Source organism: Penaeus japonicus, unplaced genomic scaffold (assembly GCF_977035675.1).
Source record: "Penaeus japonicus unplaced genomic scaffold, GWHDUDI00000001_assembly GWHDUDI00000003, whole genome shotgun sequence".
Taxonomy (NCBI): domain Eukaryota; kingdom Metazoa; phylum Arthropoda; class Malacostraca; order Decapoda; family Penaeidae; genus Penaeus; species Penaeus japonicus.
The window spans coordinates 19,376,647-19,386,646 of record NW_028234405.1 but is presented as its reverse complement, the minus strand read 5'-3'; the positions used below and the strand labels follow the sequence as shown (position 1 = coordinate 19,386,646).

Genomic DNA, 10,000 nt, shown 5'->3' with positions numbered 1-10,000 from the left:
TTCCTATATAAACATGATAAACATTAAAGAGGAACTCAACTGAAATAAAATAAATTTTGAAATGTTATCAAAGAAAACAAATTAGACAAACAGCCATATTTAATGAAGACAAATCTAATTCTCTTTATCAAACAATCAAATATCTACAATCATATAGTTTTTTATCATTTTACTACAGAAATGAACAAATCAAGTCACACGTACCTCCATTTGAAAGCTAGTATCCGTTTCTTCCATGGGCGTTAGGAAATCGGAACTAAATATTTCTGTGAATATCAACGATGCTAATCCAGCATAGTCACCTGTTCAAAAATGGGAAGTGAAAATTTGTACATGACCATCAGGATTAACTTTATATAACACTTACACACATGTGGATATAACTGGGGACATTACGATAACAAATGTCATATAAGCATGAAACCTAAGAGCTCTTTAACCCAACTCACCCACAGCTAGTCCTTTGCTATCCCACCACTCTTCCACTGTGGCGAACTTGTGTTCATGCAGCCCACTCTTCCTTGATCCCGTCTTGCTAATGCTCCTATCTAGAATACCCACGTTCTTTGGACCAGAGGCATTCCTCCCGTGGATGGCATCCAGCTGGCTCAGCACAGCCCCCATGTCACTCTCAGTGGACTCTGCTCCCAACTGGTACACGATCCGGTTCAAGACGTGCGATGGGTAGAAGTCCTCAATCAGTATGGTTGCCTGTTTCAGGGCCAGCTTCAGGTCCCGTGTTGTAAGCTTCACCTTCGATCTGAAAAGGATCATGTTCTTGAAGTTCCTACCCTGAGAAATTTAATGATAAAGGGAAAACTAATAGAAAATAATACATGTATGACTGGTAAACAACAGTATGCAAGGAAACCCCTCATATCACTTAAAAAAGAGGGAAGAGATCATGGAAAAAGTATAGAAAGAAAGAGTAACAAGAAAAGGAAAAAGAAAAGGGTTGGGGAGGAGAAGAAGAAAAAGGGTCAGTTGGATTGTATATAAATAAAAATGAAATGACAATGATAAATCAACTAGGATTAAGAACAATGAAAGGAAACTTCCTGCAAAGGAGTCAATCATTACCTAACATTCAGAGGCAACCCAAGAGTCAAGTCTCTTCTCCGCCTATCAATCTTTTCTTGCAACGTGAAGCTAAGATCTCTAACTTCCTTTTCTACTCGTTCGTAGTTGCCCGTTTTACCAATGACTCCACTAAAGGGACCAAAACATCGCTGAACATAATCTCTGCAATTCAGAAAAATTATATTTATTATCATTTTTGTCTTCATAATCATTATCATCGTTATTCATATCATAATGAAAATCATCAACAATGCTAAAAAAATTACTATCCTCAATAGTAACCATATCAAGCTTTACACTCTCAAACTTACGTGTACTCAACGAGGGGTTTGTATATAATTGTTTCTGTTTCCCTTTGGTAGACAGCTAACTCATCCATTTCTAGTCTTGCTTCAAATGCAGCAAGTGCTTGCTCACAGCTTATCTAAAAAAAATGAAGAAAATAAAGTTGGAATAATTCTTACAGTACCTACAATAATTATAACAATTATTTTTCATTATGATGTTGCTTTATCATAACTTTAACTTCAACAATGTATATTGTATGTTATTTCCACTGTCCAGCTACATGTATGATCAACTGGCATGCCAGCCATACAAAAACCCATGACATGATATGATACCATGTCATCTGTCCTTCACAAGTTAATACTCTATTTGAGAGTTAATAGGTAAACAAACTGTCTCAAGCAAAATAATGGATTTTACAAACAGCATAAATGTGCTTGCTCAGCCTCCGGATAAGTTTTATTTTAAAGAGAGACTGCTTGAAGCATTATATTTGAACATTTCAGTCATTCATTGAAAACTAGAGTGTTTTGTGTTTTGTTTTTTTTAAAATTGTAGTATATTATCCATATTAGCTCATTATTTTCTTTAAACTCAGTGTTAAATTTTTTTTAATAAATATAAACTTTACACTGCAACGCTAAGAAATTGCAAACCAACCTGGTAGAAGAAGTTGTTGTGAAGCCCTGGTCCAGCTATGCGTTTGACCAGGAAACTATCAGAAGCTGGAATTCTGCCCCTCTTCTTGATGACTGAATGAAACATCACTGTATCCCAAAAGTGCCGCGATCCTCTACGGAACAGTCCATCTGTCAAAAATACCAGGAATGTGAAAAAACTAATGTGACAAAAAAATGTGTATAACACATGTGTTATAACATAAACTTTCCTAAGATATCTGAGTAAACTGCAAAGATAAATTGATCCCTAAAAACATTTATGAAGAAGAAGAATACCCACTCATATCCATTTTCTCTTCTATATTTCAATCAACAAAAATTATTCAAGACAATAATTCTTACACAGCAGAACGATGGCAGCAAACAATGGACAAACAACTGTTGCAGTGAGGAATGCTAGTACTGGTTGCAAGATACCAAGAATGATGATATGAAGTCCAACTGCTTGTATAACTGGGCTCCACTTCCTCATACCCGTGGGTGAATCTAAGTCATATATGATTATGCAGACAATGTGAGTAAGGAAAACACATGCAGGTACCCTGAAAAGTAAAAAAAAAATTATTTCATTTTATTTTATTTTTTACAAGATGGTATAATTATTTATAGACGTATAATAATCATTATGCAGAAACTATCCATTACATTAGTTGTACTCATTAGTTGTATTGCATCTATCTATAACAGTATATAAGAATATTGCTGTTCATTACACAAACTGGCTATGTGATGATGATTATAATGTCCCACTTCCTAACCATGAATAATAAAATAATTACATAATAATATTACTCCATGACCCACTCAAATTTCCCACCTCATACGAAGTTTGGTAACCGTTTAATCAAAATTGCTCCCACAAACGATTAAGACTCCAGGACTTACCAGAAGGGTGCGGCAATAGCAATTGCCATTGATCCCATAGACACAAGAAGACAAGTGAGAGGGAAAACAGTTGTGAGAAGTAATGTGCCAACAATGCCTTTCATGACATAGTTCCAAGCACGATTCATATGTCTTGTAACTCCTTTACCAATGAAGCCTGTGGATAAAGGATTAGGTTAAGTTCACTTACTCTTCAAGTTCCACTGTATAGAAAAAATTTAAAGTAAGTGATATTTGGGAACATTACACAAAATTGACAGGAGGACCTGCTGTTCTTACCTGTGTCTGGTGTCGTTTCAAAATGTGTGCGGGATTTGGAAATGTGTCTCCACAACATCCTTAGTCTGGAGACTAGAGTTGGTGTGAGTGAGGCTTTGCTGGGACACACTGTGCCATTCACCTAGAAGCAGGAGGTTTAAATGTACTTTGTGGAAAGCTTCATAATGTCTTTTTTTTTCCTTCAGTATTTTCATCCTTTCAATTAACATTCAAAAATACCTTTTATGCAACTTGTTTTATACCACCTTTCTCTCATTCTTGTCTTCGCTAATAAGATTCTATGCATGATTAATATTTTCGTTTTCTGCATCAATGGCTAAGTGGTTTGAATTCATATGAACTTATATCCCTAAATAATCAAAGTCTTACTTAAGCAAATTGTAATTATCATGATTATACTGGATTAATAACTATCAAGTTAAATGCACAATAAAAGTACATAGTTCTCCACATTCCAAACAACAATACTTGATGTGTTGTGTCTATATTCACATACCTGTGATAACTCAAAGTCGGACATAAAAGGATCTTGACACAGAAGTGCTCTAAGACTGACTGGTGAACACAAAGGTAGCCAAACCTGAAGAAACAATTATTAAAATCAAAATCATGATAAAACAGCGTAACAGTAAAAGCATTACTAACGCAATATCTAGAAAATAATGATAACGATAATTACAAACTGTAACTTACCCCAAAGAAGAACAGAGCATTGCATGTCCAAGCCCAAGCTCTGTGAACAAAGTTACACCATCGCCAGAAGGGCCACCGTGTCGATGTAGTTCTAATCAGCTGAGAAAATCGCAAAAGAGGAAAGAATAAACAATCGTATAAATCAATCTCTTCAGAATAAGTCTCATTCTACACAGTGTCTAATTTTGTAAATAGTCATTATCTAACAAATAAAAGTAGTCTATACATATCTTTAATAATCTCTAGTTGGTATATCTATAATGATAATAGACTGAAAGCATAAATGTTAATCCTCACTCTTGAATTCTATATCCCTTCACAAAATAAACTTTCTACACTGTAGTACCTGTTTCTCTAATAGGTAAACAGGATGATTAGGGTCTGTCCGAGGAGTTGTAATGGACGTAGGGGATGAGGCCAAGACCGTTGGTATAATTTCGCTCTCCCCTTGAAAACTTCTACTGACTATGTAGTTGCTTGGAAACCAAACTTGAGCTCGCCACTGGAACACCCTCATTGCAACCTTCAGGTTCTTCAGTTCATTCAGCAAAACTGGTTCTCGCTGTAAAATATCACTCATTATGAATAGAAAACAGATTTTCTCATAAAAGTAATGATCATGAAAGATGTGAGAATATTTTGGCTATTCTAATCAAAAGGACAAAAATAAAATATATTAAAAAATTAAAATACCTCTCTCATAAATGCTAAATCCCTCTGCAAGAAATAAGCATGTTGCTGGAGATCATTTTCCCTACAGAGTGCCAGGGCATGTTCATGTGGCCGCCACTTGTGCTGCTCTGTGAGGGCATCATGTGTGGCTCTCAGCTGATCCGAAAGCCATGGGTCAATTCGAGAAAAAATTGGGTGAGTGTGTTTGAGCTCTTCTCGACGAGACCTTTCTCCTTCTTCATATATTCTTTCCACTTCATCCAATGCCCTGCAATATTCACATAATTACAGTGTACCTTCAGCTACTTACTGGACAGAAATACTACAAGAAGCATCATGCATTCTGAGATATATCCAAATGACCAATCTACAACAAAGAGAGCATTAGAACTACCTGTGCATCAGCAGAACACCCTTGGCATGATTGACAAGCAGCTGTGGGACAGTGGGTGCCAGTTCCTGAAGGGTTGGATGGGCTAGAATTGCAGTATATACTCTGCCTAAATACTCCTCTTGCACTAACCGGTTTCCCTCCTGTAAAAGAGGATAAAGTTATCACTTTCATGGAAAATATAGTTCTCTCTCAGTTAACTGCTATAACCATGACAATACATACCACTCTATTTCACTGAGGATAACAAGAACTGCAACTTGATTCAATACTGTTACTAAGTTGCAATTCAGGGCAGGAGCAATAGCAAATAGAGCCAAAAGCTAGCTGAAAAAAATATAATGATTTCTATAAAAATCATCAATAAAAATCAAGACGAGAAAAAGAGTAGACAGAGAGAAAAAATACAGTTACTTTTTCACAACAACTAACCTTTTCAACTTCGTATTCGCTCAGATTTTGTGCCTTGAGATCAGCAACAACTTTTTCTCTGAAGTGCAGGAACCAGCCCCGCGCCTCCTTTTCTAATATGTTAACCAGCACTGGTAATGCTTTCTTCATTAGCTCCCTGAAATATAGAAAAACAAGCTTAAAAAAAGATAACTAGCCTTCTTTCAGAGAATAACAATTTACTAGGGTTAGAAAAGGTATAGAAAATAGCTGAAACTACATACCTTCCATAATAATATCTTGTCAATCTTACCATTTTATTAGTTATAAATACCCAGAAAACTTTTTTTTGAACTATGTTCCCCAGTGCTATGTACTTCATTTACTTAGTAATCATTTCTAACAGCATCTATTTAGAGTTGGGTCAAGTCTGATGAAATGCTAACATGCACAAACTTGGGAGAAATGCCAAATTAGTAACTTCATCTGACAGAGCAACAATATGACAGAGTTTGGACAAGAACTTTATTTAAATATAGCACTGTGATCCAATGACAAACATATTACATGTCTCCACAGCACCCTAAACAAAAGACATGGTGATAAAAAACAAGAAATCCTTAAAATTGCCTCCACAAGAACAAGAAGCACCATAAAAGGTCTCCCCTGCCACAAACAAGAACAGACCTATTAAAGAGTCGGAGATCCAGCTCCTGACCCTGGGGAGTTGTGAAGATATATGGAACCGGTGGCTGCTTCTCTCCTGTCAGCTGAAATTTCTCTCTAGTTGCTCGCTTTATTTGTTGTACCATCCACGAACAAAGTGCATCAACATCACCATCCTGTTGGCAAAATATTTCAGTCAATTATATGTTTATATATATAAATACACAGCATGTAGTACCTAGTATGTCTTATCCCAAGATCCAAGCTTATCATATTCAAAAGGATGTGTCTCAGATCCACATAAATTACACACTAATTTACCAAGTAATAAACTCTCAAAAGCTTTCACATCATGCTTGAAGATGACATCTATCTAAAGTAATGGAATTTAATTACTTACACACACACATGAACAGTTGCACACTCCCATGAATGCACTCATTCACTCACTCATTCATGCTCTTGCTCTGCTATCTTAATCATTCACAACTTTCTTTCTCTTAAGGGGCTCATTCACTTTTAATATTTACCTTGCACGTTAGCTCCTGGACCAAATAGCTGCATCGTTCCTCCTTCATTCTTGCCTCTAAATTGTGAGCTTGGACCCATGGAATACCCACAGCTAAATCTGGAATTCACATGAATACTGGCCATTAATCAAGTTCAGAAGATATTGCTCAAATAAAAAATGTAAAACCTTGTAGTCAAACATTAAATACTACAGTTCACTAGCATAAAAATATAATTCATATAAGACTTTTCAGTATTGAATCCTAAATGCTGTAAGGTCAATAGCATAATAATTTCAGACATACTGAACATCAAGACATTAGTAAGTTACTGAAATTATTCATCTTTAAGCTTGAAAAAATACACAGCATACACTGCAAAGGAAAACATTAACAACATTCATATCTTTAAAATCATTCTTTTAGAAGACAGCCATCCAACTCACCTACAAGCATGAGAATCCCTTGCCACAATGAATGCAGCGAATGAGAGAGTGAGAAAAGTGGAGAAGCAACTCTGTTCTTGGCGGTGACAACAATGAGTGAGAGCGCAAGGGCCACATCGTCCAGGAGGGAGTTATGGGCCTTCTCACTGCCTTTCTGCAGCCACCCTGACACCTGCCAGCGATGGGTCTGACCAGGGAAGTGCAGTGACTCCACTTCAAATTCTCTGTTGAAAGTCAAGGGAAACAACAATGAATGATGTTTCCTTTGGCTCTAATCAATGGAGTTCCCCTCCTTTTTAGTTTCTTTATGTGTTCAAAATAGGATTGCTTTTTATCATTAAAAAATCAGATTATTTTGGCAGATTTAGATACTTAAATACAAAAAATTGCATTAAATTGCCGTAAAGGCTCTCTACATGTCATAGTATTACATACTGTATGTTACTATCATACAGATAACATTACTGACTATTTGAATGAAGTCTGTTTGTAAATTAAAAAAGAAAGAAAAAAAAACTCTTTGAAAGCAAAATCAAATGTTGTACTATATTTACTGTTTCACTGTTTTATATGTTTAAGTACTACACATTATTCAGTCATTCCAATACTTTTATGAAATATGCTGTATGAAAATATCTTAATCCAACTTTAGTATGACATTCAAATGAAAAAAAAAAATCCTGACATCTGTAATTCTAGCCATACACTCTTTTATGACAAAAAGAAAGATATATATTGAATTAAAACATAAATTTGCTAATCAATCATAATACAGCTTTCAGAGATAAAAACAAAAACAATTAATCTCAACATAATTTTCTTAGACAGCAATCATTGTATGATAATTCTCAAAAATGAAAGAAAAAAAAAATCTAATGTAGAGAAGAGACAAACAGCAAATTGAGTAATCACAATGCATGAGCACAGAATAAAGCTCCTTTGCCTTGATGCTGGCAACTATGACCCCACAGGAAGCATTTTAAATATGAAAGTGAAGTCAGGCATGTTGGAGAGAGCATGCGACCACGGGAATATAATGGACAGGGGAAGATTGTCATGCTATGTGTTGCCAGGCATAGACCAAACAGCCACACCCTTTTTGTAAGACCTTGGGCATAAAAAAAAAGAAAAAGAAAAAAAATGGTACATATATGTTTGAGAATATAAAGTTAGTTACACAATTGGGTAAATGTAGTGGTGTGGATGTTTATTTTATATATGTGGTTTTGAGTGTGTGTGTGTGTGCTGTGGTTGTGTGGTGAGGTGAGTGTGTGTGTGTGTGGTGTGTGTGTGTTGTTTTTTTGTATGTGTATGTGTGTGAGTGTGTGTGTGTGTGTGTGGTTGTTGAGGTGGGTGTTTGGTGGTGTGAGTGTGTGGTGTATGTGGGTATGTGTGTGTGTTATGTGTGGTATTAGAGTGTGTGTGTAGTGTGTATGTGTGTGTGTATGTGGGGTGTATTTGTTGTACTGATTGTTGTGTGGGTGGTGTTGTGTACGGTGTTATGGTATGTGTGTGTGTCTGTTGTAGTGAGGGTGTGTGGGTGTGGTTTGTGTGTTTTGTGTGTGTGTGTGATGTGTTGTGTGTGTGTGTGTGTTGCGTGTTTTGTGTGTGTGTGTGTGAGTATGTGTGTTGTGTTTGTGTGTTGGTGTGTGTGTGTGTGTGTGTGTGTGTGGGTGTGTGTTTGTGGTGTGTTAGTGTGTGTTAGTTGTGTGTGTGTGTGTTTGTGTGTGTGTGTTTGTGTAAGTGTGGTGTTGTTGTGTGTGTGTGTGTGTGTTTTTTGTGTGTTTGTGTGTGTGTTGTGTGTGTGTGGTTGTTTGTGTGTCATGTTAGAGCGTGTGAGTGTGTATCGTGTTTGTGTTTTGTGTGTGTGGTGATGTGTTTGTGGTGATTTGGATCAGGAGAGTGTGTGTGTGTGTTTTTTGTTTTGGGAGTTTGTGTGTGTGGTTTTTGTGTGTGTGTATGTGTGTGTGTGTGTGTTGTGGTGTGTGTGTGGTGTGTTTGTGTGTGTCATATATATAGTGGGTGTGTGTGTGTGTGTGTGTGTAATGTGTGTGTGTGTTTTGTTTGTGTGTGTGGTGTGTGTTGTGTGTTGTGTTTTGTGTCTTTGTGTGGTGGTGTGGTGGGTTTGGGTGTTGTGGTGTGTGTTTGTGTGTTTTATGGGTGTGTGTGTGTGTGGTGGTGTGTGGGGGGTGTGTTGTATGTGTGTGTGTTGGGGGTGTGAGGGTGGGGGGGGTTGTAGTGTGTGTGTGTTTTTGAGTGTGGCGTGTGTTGGGTGTGTTTGTGTATTGTGTGGGGGTGTGTGTGTATGGGTGTTGTGTGGATGTGGAATGTGTGTGTGGGGGTGTGTAGTATGTGTGGTGTGTTGTGTTGTGTGTTGTGTGTGGTGTTGGTGTGTGTGAGTTTATGTGTGTGTGTGTGGTGTCGTGTGTGTGTGAGTATTGTTTGTTACTGAGTGTGTGGAGTGGGTATGTGTGTGTGTGTTGTTTGTGTTTTAGTGTGTGTGTGATGTTTTGTAATGGTTATGTATGTGTTATGTGTGTGTTGTGTTGTTTGTGTTTGTGTGTGTGAAAGTGTTTTGTGAGTGTGTGTATTTAGGTGTGAGTGTTTTATGGATTGTTGTGGTCTGGGTATGTAATTTAGTGTGTGTTGTGTGCTAGTAGTTTTTCTTTGTGAGAGTCTTTTGTGTTGTTAGATGTTGATATTATATTTTTGTTGAGGGAGGGCGGTTATATGTGGGGAGATGTTGTTAGGTGTGTGAAGGTGTGTGCGTGGTGTGTTGGGTTATGTGTGTGTGTTTGTGTGTGTGTGTGGTGTATGTGTGTTGGATGTGTGTGTTGTGTTGGTGTTGTGTGTGGAGTTCTTGGTGATGTATGAGGGTTTGTGTACAGTGTGATAGTATTGTAGTAAGTAGTGTGTGTTTGTAGTGTGGGTGTGTTGGTGTGTAGATGTAGTGTGTGTGCTTTGTGTGTGGGTGGTGTGTGTGTGTAGTGAATGTATGTTTGGTGTGTTAGTGTTGTGTTA

At 37.1% G+C, this 10,000-nt stretch overlaps 1 protein-coding gene across 5 annotated transcripts in view; it reads right to left on the bottom strand.

Annotated features, from left to right (window-relative positions):
• The window catches only part of LOC122247135 (uncharacterized), a 194,430-nt gene that overhangs the window by 4,223 nt on the left and 180,207 nt on the right, over window positions 1–10,000 (bottom strand). For all 5 annotated transcript variants that reach the window (XM_086530805.1, XM_086530811.1, XM_086530780.1 and 2 more), the window contains 17 exons: window positions 6,980–7,203; window positions 6,555–6,652; window positions 6,046–6,200; window positions 5,401–5,536; window positions 4,972–5,111; window positions 4,599–4,845; window positions 4,252–4,467; window positions 3,906–4,004; window positions 3,709–3,792; window positions 3,213–3,333; window positions 2,934–3,090; window positions 2,391–2,590; window positions 2,029–2,177; window positions 1,392–1,504; window positions 1,081–1,242; window positions 450–760; window positions 205–302 (listed from right to left, as the gene is read on the bottom strand). In XM_086530805.1, coding sequence (XP_086386931.1) covers window positions 205–302; window positions 450–760; window positions 1,081–1,242; window positions 1,392–1,504; window positions 2,029–2,177; window positions 2,391–2,590; window positions 2,934–3,090; window positions 3,213–3,333; window positions 3,709–3,792; window positions 3,906–4,004; window positions 4,252–4,467; window positions 4,599–4,845; window positions 4,972–5,111; window positions 5,401–5,536; window positions 6,046–6,200; window positions 6,555–6,652; window positions 6,980–7,203 — 2,710 coding nt within the window. The remainder of the gene's footprint in view (window positions 1–204; window positions 303–449; window positions 761–1,080; window positions 1,243–1,391; window positions 1,505–2,028; window positions 2,178–2,390; window positions 2,591–2,933; window positions 3,091–3,212; window positions 3,334–3,708; window positions 3,793–3,905; window positions 4,005–4,251; window positions 4,468–4,598; window positions 4,846–4,971; window positions 5,112–5,400; window positions 5,537–6,045; window positions 6,201–6,554; window positions 6,653–6,979; window positions 7,204–10,000) is intronic.